Source organism: Phascolarctos cinereus, unplaced genomic scaffold (genome assembly GCF_003287225.1).
Source record: "Phascolarctos cinereus isolate Bilbo 61053 unplaced genomic scaffold, phaCin_HiC Scaffold_4;HRSCAF=312, whole genome shotgun sequence".
Classification (NCBI taxonomy): Eukaryota; Metazoa; Chordata; class Mammalia; order Diprotodontia; family Phascolarctidae; genus Phascolarctos; species Phascolarctos cinereus.
In genome coordinates, this window is record NW_027555847.1 from 204491176 (window position 1) to 204507503 (window position 16328).

Genomic DNA, 16328 nt, shown 5'->3' on the forward strand with positions numbered 1-16328 from the left:
TTCAATAAGTAGCTCTCTTCTAGACCTCAGTTTTCTCACTTGTAAAAGGAAACAGTAAATCTCTGCTCCACTCAACAAGGTGAAAGTACATATGAAAGTACTTTGGTAACTGCAGTAACTATGAAATATAAACTACTAGAAAGAAAAATCAGATTCAGTCTCCTTATTGTTGTCTTTAAAATTCTATAGGCATCGAAATATATACATACATCAATAATATTAATAATAATGCTATAAAAAATTAGAAAAGAAGCAGATCATCTATATTCCATAGCCATGGACAGGAAATGTATTCTTAACCAAACAAAAGATAGAGGCAATTACAAATGATAAAACAGATAACTTCAATGACATGAAACTCAAAAGCCTTCTACACAGAAAAAATTAATGCACCTATGATAATAAAGGAAGTGATCAAATGGAAAAAAATCAAATTTCTCTGATAAGGGTTTGGTATTCAAGATATATAAGCAATGAGCAAATATTTAAAACTAATAGGTATTCCCCAATATATAAGTGGTCAAAGGATAAAAACAGTCTTCAAAAAAAAAACTGCAAAGTATTCACAATCACATGAAAGAATGCTCCAAATCACTAAAAGCAATCAAACCAACTCTGAGATTCTATCTAACAATTGGCTATGGATAAGAAGAAAGTCCCCATATATACCAAAACATTTATAGAAGCACTTTTTGTGATAGATAAGAATTGGAAACAAGAACATCCACTGATTGGGGAATGGCTAAACAAACTGTGGTATATAAATGTAATGGAATATTACTGTACTTTAAGAAATTATATACGTGATGAATATAGAAAAGTATGGAAAGATCTACAACTGTTGCACAATGAAGTAAGCAGAGTCAAGAAAACAAAATACACAATAACTATAACAATGTAAATGAAAACAACCACACTCAAAAAATCAAAAGAGAAGATAACAAAATTATACCAAACATGATCTTAATGAAGAGATATGAAGAGACACCCCCAACTCACCCTTCTGTGGAAGTGGTAAGTTCACAGGTGTGAACATTGCATTCGTGCAATCACACTGCATATGCTAGACTTTTTATTGATCAGTTATGTTGTTCTTTTTTCCTTTTTAAAAAATATTATTTCATATATGTGAGGACTCTTTGGTAGGCGAAGGAGAAGGGATACTGAAGATAACTGTGATTTAAAAACAGAAGACATCAATAAAATTTTATTTTTTAAAAAATCAACAGGTATATATACTGTACATCTCCAATTCAAAAATTATTCAGACAGGCACAAGCCAAAAAAGTTAATCTCCTAATTAAAAGTGAATTTACCTTACATCAACAACAGAATTTTGCAACTACTATGACTTAAGTCCAATGGCATGTCAAAAGTCAATTGTTTTCTATGTCAAATATTGGTAGCAATTACACTATGGCACAAACATTGAAAACTTCAAAAAGTTAGGTTCCTTTTTCTCCCCCCAGAGTGCTTTCATATCTCTAAGAGCTACCTTTATATCTATGTCCCCAGGTACCTCTCCAACTTCATGCTTGACTGCTCCACCTAGATGTCCCAAACTCATCTCAAATTCAACATGTTCAAAATAAAATCCATCATCTTTGGCCCTGAACCCCTCCTTCCTAATTTTCCTATTTCTTTTGATAACACTACCATTTTTCTAGGAATCCACGTTTCTAATTCTTTGTTTTCTCACCCTATAACCAATTGCCAAGTTGTTTTGTTTTCTTTTACTCCACCTCAATGTATTTACTACCTCTGTGATGTTAGCCAAGTCATTTCACCTCTTTGAAGCCTCAGTTTCCTCTTCTTTATTATCCTATGATCCTACAAACATTTTTCACATCCACCCCGTTCTAACTCACAGTAATCACACTAGTCCAGGCTTTTGTCACTTCTATTGTTCTCTCTATATCCAAATTCTCTTTTCCCCAATCCATGCTCCAAACAGCTGCCAAATTGATATTCCTAAAGCATAGCTCTGAATATTATTATCCTGCTCAAGAAGCTTCAATGGTTCTTCACTGCCCTTAGGACAGGGTTACACAACATACAGCCTGCTTGCAGCCAGCCAAAGGATTTCAGGTGGTCGTGAAAAATGTAGGGGATGTTAAAGAAAGTAAAGATATAATGACTGCTTTGTCCATGCCTGGCTTAACGTTAAAGAAAGTAAAGATATAATGACTGCTTTGTCCATGCCTAGCTTAACCCACCCTCCACTAGTCACTATTGTGCCCATCATGTAACTTGGAGGGTGAGTTGCCACTGCACACTCTCTTCTGTTTGTTACGTGACCTGCAGCAACTAATCATTGTCAGTTCATCTCTAGTCTGAGAGGAGTGACAGTCATATCTTTTCACTGTATTTTTGGTCATTACTAAATATAAACAATAAGAAAACCTGACATGCCCATCAACTGGGGAATGGATGAACAAGTTGTGGTATATGAATGTAATGGAATACTATTGTGCTATAAGAAATGATGAGCAGGTGGACTTCAGAAAAATCTGGAAAGACTTGTACGGACTGATGCTGAGTGAAATGAGTAGAACCAGGAGAACCATTGTATACAGTAACAGCCACATTGTGTGATGACTAACTTTGAAAGACTTAACCCTTCTCAGCAATGCAAGGATATAAGGCATCTCCAAAAGTCTCATGATGGAAAATGCTTTTCACATTCAGAGAAAAAACCATGGAGTTTGAATGCAAATTGAAGCATACTATTCGCTCTTTTTTTTCCCTTCTGTTTTGTTTTGTTTCCTCTTTCTTGTGATTCCTCCTATTGGTTCTAATTCTTCCTTACAACATGACTAATGTGAAATATGTTTAATAGGAATGTCTACGTAGAGCCTATATCAGATTGCAAACCGTCTTGGGGGGGGAAAGAGGGGGAGAAAAATTTAAAACTCGAAAGCACATGGAAATGATTGTTGTAAACTAAAAATAAATTAATAAAATAATAAAAAACCTGAAAATATATTAAAACTTGTACTGCTTAGCAAAGTAATTTTTAACATTAATGTGATTTCATGATAAATAAAACTCTTAAGTACTAAGTGTAATGAATTGATATTAATTGAAATTTCTCTTTTTTAAAACATGGTTTATTTGCAAAATAGATTAATCATTAATTATGCCTTTACTTGGAAAGTGAACTGCTAAAAACCTATCTGCGGGGCCTGAAGAAGTTTATTACTAGTCCTATTTTACTGCCAAGTTCTGCAGGTCTGCTTTAGGATAAAAGACAAACATCTCTTGTGTTTTAGCATTTAAAAGTTTTCACAATATGGCTGTAGGCCTCTCTCCCCCTCTCCCAACTGATCATACATGGCTCTTCATTCACTTTAGCCATACTGCTGTTCCTTACAGAAGGCATTCCATCTCCTATCTCTGCACAACATATCCCTTCTTCTCTCCCCGCCCACCACTGCTAGAATGTTCTCCCTACCTCAAAATCTTGAAACTTCTAGCTCCTTTCAAGATTCAGCCTAATTACCACCTCCTCTAAGAGCCCTTTTCTGATTCTCCTAATTTGCAGTGCCCTCCCCCACCACAGATCACTGGGTAGGTTGTATAACCCCTTTATGTACTATCTGTCAACTGCTGCATCCTCAGAGGAGAAAGAAGCTCCTTGGGGAGAGGGGCTGCCTACTTTTGAATTTGTACCATCAGATCTAAGCACAGTGTTTGGCACATAGTAGTCATTTAATAAATGTTTACTGACAAATATCAAAATCAGCTAAGGCTGGCAAGGAATACAAAAAAACAAAAATGTGTCTGAGGGGTTGTTTCATATTAACTTTGACTGGACAAAAGGATGAATAAGGGTCAGGACTGGACTATATCATAGACTGGACTATAATAGTGGATGAGAGAAATCACAGTTGTTCAACTCCATTGTGCTTCTGTTTTCTTTGCCAAGGAGAATGATCTATGAACTGAAAATGATGTAACAAAAAATAGCTAATGATCCAGTAACACTCAAGATAAGTAGGGAGATAATAAGAAAGCACTTAGTTACTCTTGATGAGTTCAAGCTCTTAGGACCAAAAGAAAATCATTCTAGAGTAGTCAAAGAACTGGCATATGTGATGGCTACAGTACTGTAAATTATCCTTGAAAAATTAGGGAGACTGGGAGAGCTGTTGCAGGATTGAAAAATGTCCCAGTTTCCAAAAACAGGGCAGAGTGTAGAGTCTGAAACCACAGGTCAGTGAGCTTTAAAGTTTGATTTCTGGCAAAATTCTACAACATATTTTTGAAGGGATGGTTAGTGAATATCCAAACAAGAAAGGATGATCAAAGAAAAGTTCAACTAACCTACTATTAGTATTTACCTACTACATACAAAGCAGAATGTGATAGACAAAGCACTATAAGAAATAAGAGAAGGGAGAAAAAACACTTTTACCTGGAGAAGTCAGGAAAGATTTCCTTAAAGAAGGAAAAGAATGTCCACAGAGAGATGTGGAAAGAGTGCATTCTAGATATGGGATATTCTCAAAGTAGGGCAGGGCAGGGCCAAATCAGTGGAAAGCTGGTAGCACAGTCAGGCTAAAATATAACATGAATAATAATAGTAACAACAAATTGCATTTATATAGTTCTTTATATTTTAAAGAATTTTATTTTATCTCATTTGGTCCCTAAAATAATGCTTTGAGGTAGATACTAAAGATATTAGTATATCCTTCTACAGATAAGGAAATTGAGATTAAATTATTTGCTCATAGTTGACCTAGTGTCAGAACAGGATTCAAACTCAGAGTATGCCTGACCAGAAGTCTAAAAATCTTGCTCCTGCCCATGATACCTCATGTAGAATGAAATAAAACTAAAGGTAGACAGAAGCTACCCCATAGAGTGAGTTAACTTCCAGGCTGTATTTATCCTTTGAGCAAAGGAAACTATTGAAAGCAGAGAGTAATATAATCATTCTGTGTTAGGAAGATTGTTTTCACAGCTGTGTGAAAAACTTCACAGCTATATGGAAGATGAGACAGATGCAAAAAACCCTGGGGACGCAGAACTGGCAGGACATGGTAACTGAATTTTGGGGATGGGGGAGAAAGTCACAAAAAATGTCAATAAAGTTATCTTTAAATATTAGGATCTATACCAAAAAAACCCCACCACACTTTATAATTCGTAATGTTCCTAAACTGTAACACTTAGTTGCTCCTTACTTTAACCCTAATTACTAAAGTTAAATATGCCATAAGTTATGTTGATCTTGTATTTCACCCAAGGGTAAATATAATGAAATACTTCATTAAAAGGCACCCCTAACTGCCTGAAAATGCAACACTTAAAAAGTTCCAGTGCTCTTTATTCCCTTGAGATCTAATCTAATACTATCCAAGGGTTTTGCTTTGGGTGATTTTTTTTATTTAAGAAAATATGTTCTCAGTTGAACTTCTAAGACTCACAAATAAAATATATTTTGAATCCCATAAGTAGAATTTCAAGCAATTTTTACAAAGCAATTTTCTAATTACCAAAATTCACAACTACTCATGACTTTTCTACATGGGTTCTATCATAATCATCCATGACATTAACTTCCTTATAAGATGAAACACAGATTTTAAAATTCAAATGTTGAATCAGTTGGGTTTTTAAAAATTGCTATAATAATAAAAGTTGGAAATAAAAATAAAAGGCATAGTTTTTTCTTTTTTTTTAATACCAGGAAAGAAATAAAAAATACTATATAAGAGAAAAAACACAGAATTTGTACCTATTTGGGTTTTAATTCTGGCTTTACTTCTTATAAGCAAGTCATCTTGGTTAGGTCACTCAGAGCTTCAGCTTCCTCATCTAAGATAAATGATACTTAAACTACTTAACTCACAGTTAAGAATTCTAATAGAAAACATAAGGTAATACAGTTACAAAAGTTACAGTTGGTAAGCAAAAAAATAAACTAAGTAATTAAAACTAGCATTAAGTATGAGGTCAGGCTATAAAGAAGAGGGGTTTCAATACTAGAAAAGAAGAAAAGACAGAATTCTTTGAAATTCTATTTTCTCACTGAAATGGTTTTGAATATGAGAAACAGAAGGATAGCAGATTAGCATAGTCCCTCCAGGGAAGAAATCAAGTTCTAACAATTGTTCTAATGTAACAAAATGTAATTCACTCCTTTTCACTAACTTTTGATTGTCATAGTATCTCAGCTGCTTGTTGCAACCTGGTCTTAAAATTCTGGAGTTACACTTGTTTTAGATCTGTTTTGTGATTCAAAAAATATCAAGCAACCGAATAAAACTTAATCCTTATATTTCTTTTTAGCAGGATTAAAAATCTTGCATAAAAAGTTCCCCAGACAAATTGTCCAAAGGAAATGGTAATTTTTGCATTAAAAAAAACCTGCAAACATTTTATCATTGGAAATATTTGCTTTAACTAATGACAGTTTGTCTGCATATTTCCATCTTGATCATTTCAAATTTACCATACTTCAGAGAAGCACAAATTTACAACTGGAAGAGCCCAAAGAAAGCATTTAATCTAACACCCAACATGCTTCACTTTACAACAGAGAAAATCGAGGTTCAGAGAGGTGAAGGAAGCTAACTACAATCACATAGTTTAGTAAGTAGAAAGAGTAGTCTTCTGACTCCAAATTCAGAACTCTTTCCACCAGTTAAAGGCTCTAGGTGAACACAACAATAAACAATGATGACCTTGAGTGTTTCAATGTGGCTTGAGTGTTTCAAAACTTACTCATAAAAAAGAAATGTATGGGGGCAGTGAGGTGGCACAGTGAATAGAGTCAGGCCCTGGAGTTAGGAGGACCTAAGTTCAAACGTGGCCTCAGACACTTGACACTTACTAGCTGTGTGACTTGGGCAAGTCACTTAACCCCACTGCCTAGCCAAAAAAAAAAAAAAAGGAAGTACAGTAGTATTCTAGATTAATAAAATTCATTCATGAAAATTGATTATCAATATTCAAAGCCTGTCATAAGTAGCACTTAATCAACAATCAACTAACATGTATCTACTACAGGCCAAGCCACAGAGCTAGGTCCTGATGATACAAAGATAACAGTGTTGAGATTACATTTTATGGGGGTGGGATAGGAAAGGGAGATTTACACATATAAGTATATACAAAGTAAATATGAGCGGGGTTTTTTTTTTTGAGGGAAACAGTATCAGCTGAAGAACACTGGGAAAGGCCTTATGTATGTAGTTGCACTTGTACTGAGCTTTGAAGGAAGCCATGGCTGAAAGAAGGCAAGGTGAAGAGAAGATACATTTCTCACATGGGAGACACACATCCTTTATTTTCATCCTACAGATGTGTCATGAGATATGACTCAAAAGCGTACAATTCTTTGATAAGTAAAGGATTTCACTACTGTGGTATTCCATTCATTATAGTTACCCTAATCCTAAACTATCCTCCAATGTGGTTCTTAGTCTTTATTCTTCAATAATACTTAGAGTCGTCTCCAACATGATGGAGACTTTCTTTTAATATTTTGTGGAGATTTTGCTGATTTTCTACTTTCTCTTTTAAAAAAAAATCTTTTGTATAAGGGAGTTGGCTCTCTGGCAGGTGGAGGTGGAGGAATAAAAGGGGAAGTGTTAAGTCATGTAAAAACAAAAGAAGTGAATTTCAAAATCAATTTTTAAAATATTTTGCAGCTATCAGTGTGACACTCATACTGTTCATCTTCTATCCCTCAATCTCAATAGTTGACCAGGTTACATTGCTTTCACTAGAAAACCTGGCATCACAATATTGAGAGATCAAAGGGACTTTAGAGATCATTAGGTCTGATTCCTTTCTTTTGCAGAAGGAAAAGTATCCATCAGAGAAGTAAGGTGTCTCACCCAAAATTCCATGCCATATGTTCCCTGACGTTTTTTATTCTACTTATGTTCAAGTCATTTTTAGTAATATGCTGCTATTAACCCATGTGTCATCCAACGCTGTTTGAGTCACCTCAAATTCTGACCATTTTGAGATCATGTAGCTGTTCCATGCCATACAACTATATAATATATGGTGGGGAAAAGGAGAAGGGGAAATAGAAAAAGTTGAAGGAGGAGGAGCAAGAGGTTCAGAGACACAATTTTGTAGTAGGGAGTAGCTTTGCATCACTGAAAGTGCTACACAATTTCCCCAATAAAACCCAACCCAATCTCTTCCTATTCAATTCTTAGCCCATTTCACTGTATATCTTTGACCCTGTCACAGAACCATAGAAACTAGAATTAGAAGGCACCTGAACCTCCAGTCCAACCCATACCAAGAATAAAATCTTCACAGTAATATACCTGACAAGTGATCATTCATACTCTGCCTGAAGATCTCCAATGAGGGAGAACCTATCAGATCTTTTTTTTTAATCCCTTTACTTCTTGAGGTATCCCATTGCACTTTTGTACAGGTCCCATTATTAGGAAATTTATTTGTTTTTTCCCCTCATATCAAGTCTAAATTTGCTTCTTTGCAATTTCCTTTTTCACTGTTTCTCCTGTTCTGCCCTCTGGATCAAACAGAACAAGTTTCTCCCTCTTTCCTGTGACAGCCTTTCCAATACTCTCATGTTCCCTTAGCTTTTTTCTCTAGCAACATTCCCAGTTCTTTCAACGGGGACTCAAGCCTTTCATAATTCTACTTGCCCTCCTCTGAATGCTTTCCAGTTTATCAACATCCTTCTTAAATTGTGGTGTCCAAAGCTGAACACAACATTCCAGATGTCATCTGACTAGAGCAGATTACAGACTATTACCTCCTTATTTCTTGGATGAGATGCCTCTCTACGCATAGCCCAAGTGCACATTACCATTTCCAGCAGCTCCATCACACTGTTGACTTACATTGAGCCTGCTAACTACTACAATGTTCAGATCTTTTTCAGACAAATTATTTTCTAACCATTACTCCCCTAACTATAAGTTTTGAAGTTTGTTTGCTCTTTTTTTGGGGGGGAGGGTGAATCAAGTATAAGATTTGACAGTTACACATTCAAGATAGATGACAGAGTATCTTAATGGGCATATACTCATAATCCAGGCAATGTGTACTCTCATCTACTTGGGTTTTCCTCTATAAATTGCTAGGCCAATATATTGAGTCATAGACTTAATTAAGGAAGTGTTATAGTGTTTTAGATCTTAATAATCAGCACAATGATGTTCACAAACAGGAATTTCTGAAAAACTTCACCGTATATAAAAAAGCCATCTCATATTTTTGGCAAGCCTGGTTTAATGTTTTTTTTTTAATCTTGACAATGAAGAGGATGGTTATATAAAGTTCATATTTATCCTGGAAATTCACATGATCTTAATAAGCATAAGATACATCTTGTTTGAGAGAACCTTTAATGATAATTTTATCCAATGCAAAGGCGTTTTTATAATTGACATCAGCAATTTGTTATATCTCTCAGTTTAATCTATTATGAAAAAATTTTCTTCAAAAGAAAATCATTTGTGAAAGTTTATTACAGTTTCATGTTTTCATCAATAGAGACAATTTTCATAAAGTTTTTGTAGAGATTGGGGAAAAGTATTGTGATATTATTATATTTGATTACATACTTATTATTATATTATATTATATATTAGTTGAAAGTTGTTAATTTCCTTTCTTTTTTTATCTGTAATACTGTCCATGATCCATTACACTTTTTTTTAAAGTCTATCCTCTGAGATATTTTGAAAATGGATCCCTGAATGCTTTAAAAATGTGTCATCTTTGGCACAGATTTTTCCCATGTGTATTTGGTCAGGTATGAGAACTTTTCTTCCTATCTTGAGTGCCATTTCTACTTTCTCACTGATTATATGTAGAGTTCAAATGCTGCAATTCTACTGTCATTGATGATGAAAATTGATCTCTACAGAAATCTTGAAAATCTGTTCCATTTCATGTCTATTTGTTGTCGTCCTTCCAGTTTCATCTACAAAGTCTCTCAGGATAAGCTAGATTAAAAGATTTGATGCCAAGATTTCTACAGATTCACTTTCCTGTCCACAGCTTTTTTATCTTTTCTGAGATTAAACTACTCATAATCTTCTCCATAAGTGTTTTACAAATAGGTTCATAGGATCACAGACATGGGTTGCATTCTAAATTAGTCTTTGCCCTTGGCTGTCATATCACTCTAATAGGCAAGGAAATCAAAGTGAGACAGTTTCTAGGGTTCTTTTACCTTCTTCATATCAATGGTTATTTTATATCTGCTAAAATTCTCTTTTAAAATGGCACTGATCAATGACTGCCTTTTTTTCCTATTCCTTTACCATTTTTCAGAATCAATCAACAAGCATTATTCAAATGCCTTTATACCAAGTATTATGCTGGCTCTCAAAGAACTTACATCTGTCATGGAGACAACATGAATATATATAAATACATACAGAATACAAAAGAAATAAATTGTAAATTAGTTAAATACAAGTGAAAGAGGAGGACACTAGGAGTTGAAGGCAAAATTAGTAAAGGCTGTGTGTGAAAGGATGATTCAGCTGAATTTTTAAAGAAGTGAAAGATTCTATGAAGTATAGATGAGAAGGGAATACATTCCAGGTACCAGGACAGCAACAGTTTGTTTAAATAGGTCAGGCTGGCACTACTATGATAATACACAGTGCCCTTATCCTTTATTTTAATTTAGAGTTGATTTTTACCTTTTTTCTAAACCTACCTAACTGCACACAAAAAGGAGATTCTGAAATGATAAACACCAAGGTAAAGTTATTTCTGATCAAAAATAAAGTCAATTATATTTTTGTCAATGTTATTCAGTTCCCACAACATCCAATATTTTCCAACTTTCTTAGAATGTTCATGATATACAGTTTCCTTTCTTAATTTTACACTTTGTTTTCTCAGATATTTTTCACTATCGTCCTATGTGCACAGCTGGCACATTAAAGTTATCAAGTATCAAGGCATATGTTGATTTGGTTTGAAGGATTGTGTCAGGTTCTACATAGAATTTTACTTCTTCTTGTCCTCCTTCCATTTTCATCTAAAAAGTCTTTCAGGGTAAGCCAAAGACTCTAATGCCAAGATTTCTATAGATTCACTTTCCTATCCACAGTTTTTCTATCTTTTCTGAGATGAAACTACTCATAATCTTTCACCTCCCCCATAAATGTTTTACAAATGAGGTTCTGAAATAGCTGTTGGCATTAACTGTAGTTACCTTCACATTGCTCTGTTTGCTTACTTGCATCATGAGCACTGACTGCCAAGGGAAATGACCAAGTGTTCCATAAACTATTTTCTGTGGCCTCTGGGTGTATGAGAAAAACAACTGTACCAACTTCTTTCCTGCAGGTCATCCTTACATTTAGCTGCAACTTCACCATGTCTTCCGGTTATGTACCTATGAAGCATTTCTACAGATTTGGGTCAGTTCCTCAGTAACATTTCAGCTTAGAGGTCATTGAACAAATTTCACATATACCATTAAGTTAATATTTTTAAGCAATCTAAAAACAATGTAATTCTTAGTTTCTTTCCTCCCCCCTCTTTTTATGATCGTGCAACTATCATTGAAGAACTGTAAAAGGGCCACAGAATACTGAGGATCATTTTAAGTTTAATTTTTTCCACAGTTCATGATGGTCAAAGAATTAATCCATCACCTACTGGCAAATATACTTGTGATAAGCTCAGCCAGGCTTTAGAATTAGAGACACCATCTATTTCCAAGATAACATTCAAAACCTTTCCAGCTTAGTAGAACCTCCCAAAGGCACAGCCAAAGTCACAACTGTTAAGGTTGCAACAATTATTGAGAAAACTTTTTCAACAGTAACACTAATAACCACCACATAAAAACATTTATTAGTATTTCTCTTTAACTTTCTGATAAAATCAGAGGGAGGACATGCATTCAAACTAGCCTATAAGTTAGCATGCTAAAAAAAAATTAGGAAGAAAGGTGGGAGCATTTTATATAGCCCTATAAGTGTGCTAACATTTTGTCAATGTTTTATCAGATCACAAATATTGTACCAAATATCAGAAGAAAAAAAGACATGGTTTTGTGGGCCATAATGATCTAAATCATCTCTTTTTCTCATATTATAGACAAAATTTCAGCCTCTATTTTTCTGTCTGTATCTAAAAGATTTTAGCAAAGTTACTTAAATTACTGAGTCATTACAAACTCCTTCTTTAAAATTTATTAATGAAAAGTGATTAGTTGTTTTAAAGGGAAGAAATCCTTAATCTTTTCACAATTTTATGCAGTTTTTGAACTTTTCACCCTCAAAATATTAAAAAGAATTCTAAAACTGGGTAATCAGAAAATGTCATTTATGTTATAGAATATGGAAAGTCATACATTTGAATAGAGATTAAAATTTTTTTCTCAAAGAACAGATCTTAATTTTGTCAGTCCCACCAATATTAACTTTCAGTGAACATATGCTTTTGGTTTATTACATTTAAGCTAATTACAAAGTTTAAAAATACAAACAAGGTAAAAATCAGATAACAAATGAAACGCTCTAACATTATGAATGTAAAGCAGCATATTCAAAGATTAAGAAAATATTAGAAATACAAAGGACTTAGAAAGCATTTTGTCCAATCCTTGGATCTTATCAATTTAAAAAAAAAAAAGCTTCAGATCTTGCCCAGGCTACAGAGTTGGTAAGAGGTAGAGTGAAGATTGCAAAGAGGAAGAAAAAGGAAGGCTTTTGAGTCCCAGTCCAGAGCTCTAGACTACACCATAAGAAATGACACTTCATTATTAAATAAGAAATCACGTCATTACAAATTAGTATACTGTTTTAATATAAAACTTTAATTTAAATTATCTGCAATTGCTTTAACTATATTTTTATACATATCCTTCCTTGTGAAAATTCTGACAAATAAAACCATTTAAACATCAACTACAGTTTAAAAAAAAAGGAAGAGAAGCTCCCAGTTTAAGTGCATATCTCAAACATGCAAGAACTGTGTATTTCAGTGAAAGAGGAATCACAAACACAAAAGTGAAGCCAGGGTAAAATATTGCCCTTGTATTTTAAGTTCATATAAAACAAAATTTAAACAAAGCTTAAATTTAGGTAGTGGTTATTTGTTTTACAAAAGAATTCTTTCCCCCCCCCGAAAAAAAAAGTATTCATGATGATTTCTCAATTTCCCATTATGTTTCTAAATATAAATTGATTCAGTATTAGAAATATAACTTTTCAAAAACATACCTATCATATATACAAGTATACCAGTACAAAAAGCCAAATTCATAAACTTAATGGGGAAGGAGAATCTATTTTAAAGTTTCTCAGTTAAGTACTTTTTTTTCAAAATTTAAAAAAGCATTTCTAGTATATACCTATTTCTGTACATATTTCTCCTGTTAGACGGTAAGCTCCTTGAGAACAAAGACTTTCATTTTTTTCCTTTGTATATCTAGCACAATACTTGGCACTTAGTAGGTATTTAACAAACACTAGCTTGTTTGATGTAGTCTAATGGGGAATTGTTAAGCAAATGCGATTTGATAATACTTAAAACCACAGCTATATCAATTTTAATCCTGTCAGTGTTTAAACTCACAGTTTTAAGGCTCATAAAAAAAATAAAATGCCTTTATGTGGAAAAATTAGGACACAATTCATACATTGTTATTATTATTAACAGAACTGAGCTACGATTTGTTAGCAATTCTACTTTTAAGTTTATTTGTCAAGGAACAACTAAATTCATATTACTGCAATTCAACTAACCACTGACTCAAAAACCTAGAAGACTGACCCTCAAGTTCCTTCACTGATCCAGGAAAATCACCACCGCTACTAGTTTGGAATATGTTCCTTTATGTTTTAGAAAGTATCAGGAATTGTAGCACCTTTCCTTAGTACTAACAAATATAGTAATACACTAAAAATGGTCAGGGGACAAGTCTGATTTTATTGGAGTGGGGCAAAAAGTAATAGAAAAACCTGAAATTGAATAAGCTTTTTTCTTATCTAAGCATGGGTAGACGGCAGTAACTACTAGTAACAACACAGGATTGTGGTGGCAGTCCTAGGCACCTAGTAGAAAGTGGGGGTTTTTTTCCTCTACAGAAAGGATGAATTGGTTTTTTAAAAAATCCTTAAGCATTTTTCTTTTCTCCACAGAACTGTATGTTACTATATATAAGATAAGTGGCACAGTGGATAGAGTGCCCTGCCTGGGGTCAGGAAAACTCATTTTTTCAAATCCAATCAGCCTTAGACATTTACTAGCTGTGTGACCCTAAGCAAGTCACTTAACCCTGTTTGCCTCAGTCTCCTGATCTGTAAAATGAGCTGGAGAAGGAAACAGGAAACCACTCCAGAACCTTTGCCAAGAAAACCCCAGAAGGGGTCATGAATAGTTGGACATGACTGAAAGGATTGAACAACAACTATAGAGAAAGATGAAAACAAGACTTCCAAATTAGACACAAAATTTTGCTCATATTTCCTATCCTTATAATAAGACAACAACTATAAAATATTTCAATCTCTCTAAACTAAGTCTACTTTTTAAGAGGAGAGGAGAGGTTTGATTTTTGAGAAAAGAATAATTCTCATCAGGGTTTTAAATTACTTCCACATTGGCTCAACTGGACTCAAGAAAAAGAAGAAAACATCAGTTGACTTGACATATCCTAGACAGCTCAGAAGACCTGTGTTGGGCATTTTTCGAGGTAGACAGGAGCTACGCCTGGGTAAACAGATCACTCTTCCAGGAAGAGAGAAATCAATAGGGTGACCAGCAGGTGGCTGTATGCAACTCCCAGAGGAAATGATCATCCCCTCAAAAGAAATGTGAACAATGACAAGTGAAAAAAAATCCACCATACAATAACCGTTGTTCCAAAGAGCGCCCAATCCCTAACTCACAGTTGATCCTAGATGATTCTGAGAGCCACCTACATAATAAAGCAAGCCACATTCTCCCTTTCCTTATCCCTAATGGCAGTCACCCTTGGACTTCCCCAGCCATGGTTAGCAGGAACCCTTCTGCTCTGCACTCCACTGCAGTTGCAGTCCAGCATCCATACAAAGACAAACCTCCTTACCCCACTAATCATTCTTACATACACACACACACCCCAAAAATTAAATAAATAAAACCTCAATCTACTTCCCCACCCCCACTCACTATTTCCCCCATAGTTCCCGCTGCTTCTCAAAACAACCTTCTCCATTCTCTGGCCCCTTTAGGGGAGTACCCCCAATCAGTGCCACCCAGTGGGCCGCAGAGCCAACAGCTCCCCATGCCCAAGAGCCCCCATACGGCAGTCCTTCCCTCTGGGTACCCTCTGCTGAGGGTCTCTAGGGCAAGCCGCACCTCCCCGCCCCCTCCCCACCTCTACCGTATCACAGGCTGAATCCAGGCCTCTGTCACAGTCCCCGGCGACCCTCCCTCCCCACCCCCCACCTCTCGTCGGTAGCCTCGACTCACGTGTAGATAATGGACATGAAATGCATGAGCCACAGCACGACGAAGAGGGTGAACCCAAAAACGGCCATTCCCTCTTGGGCCAGGTCCAGCACCGCCATCACCGGGACCGCCCGGCCCGGGCCACCGTTCCGGCGCCCGCCGACTCCCCTTCTCCCCGCGTCGTCGTCTTCGTTGTTGTCGTCGCCGCAGCCGCCGCCGCAGCCACAGCCTCGGACGGCGGCTCGCGCAGCCCCGAGACGGCTAGCGCGCGCTGGGGGCGCGGGGGAGGAGCTGGGTCCGGGAGGGGAGGGGGGGAGAGGATGGAGAGCGGGTGGAGGGGGACGAGGACGGCCCGGCCGAGAGAGCCAGCCGCTGGCTGGCGGTCAGCCGGCCAGGGCCAGGGGCAGGGGGCCTGCGCGCCCCTCAGCGAGCTCGGGATCCCTCCAGCCCCGGCGCTGCGGCTGGAGCCGGAACGGCGGCGCGGACCTCTCAGGCCTTTTTGTTCCCACCCCGCCCCCAGCTAGAGGCTGCGCGCTCGGCTCCGGCTTCTTCGCCTTCTCTTCCTCCCTCCTCTTCCCCCTCCTCCGGTTATCTGCCGCCCAGTTCAGCGTTGCGCGGAACCTCTCCCGGCTTCCCCTCGGTCGCTTCGCGCACTAACCGAAAGCGTCTGCTCGCGCTGCAGAGAACCCGGTGCGCCCCGCCTCCTCCTGCTCCCTTCTCACCTCCCTCTCCGGCTCCTGCCCAACCCCGCGTCGCAGGCCCTCCCCAGCGCCGCCCCGACAGCCCCCACTCCTGCCATACGACCGCGTGACGTCACCCGTCACCGCCGAAAGGGGCGGTGCCAACGCCCCGGGGCCGCCCCTCCCCCGAGGCTGGAGCCCACTGGCCAGACTGAGCTCGCTTCTGCT

At 37.0% G+C, this 16328-nt stretch overlaps 1 protein-coding gene across 1 annotated transcript in view; it reads right to left on the minus strand.

Annotated features, from left to right (window-relative positions):
• Nucleotides 1-16055, minus strand: part of UGCG (UDP-glucose ceramide glucosyltransferase) — a 54435-nt gene extending 38380 nt beyond the window's left edge. Inside the window, exon 1 of the mRNA XM_020972455.2 lies at nucleotides 15442-16055. Within this exon, the coding sequence (XP_020828114.1) occupies nucleotides 15442-15539 (98 nt within the window). The 5' untranslated portion in view covers nucleotides 15540-16055. The remainder of the gene's footprint in view (nucleotides 1-15441) is intronic.
• Between the last annotated feature and the right edge of the window lie 273 nt (nucleotides 16056-16328).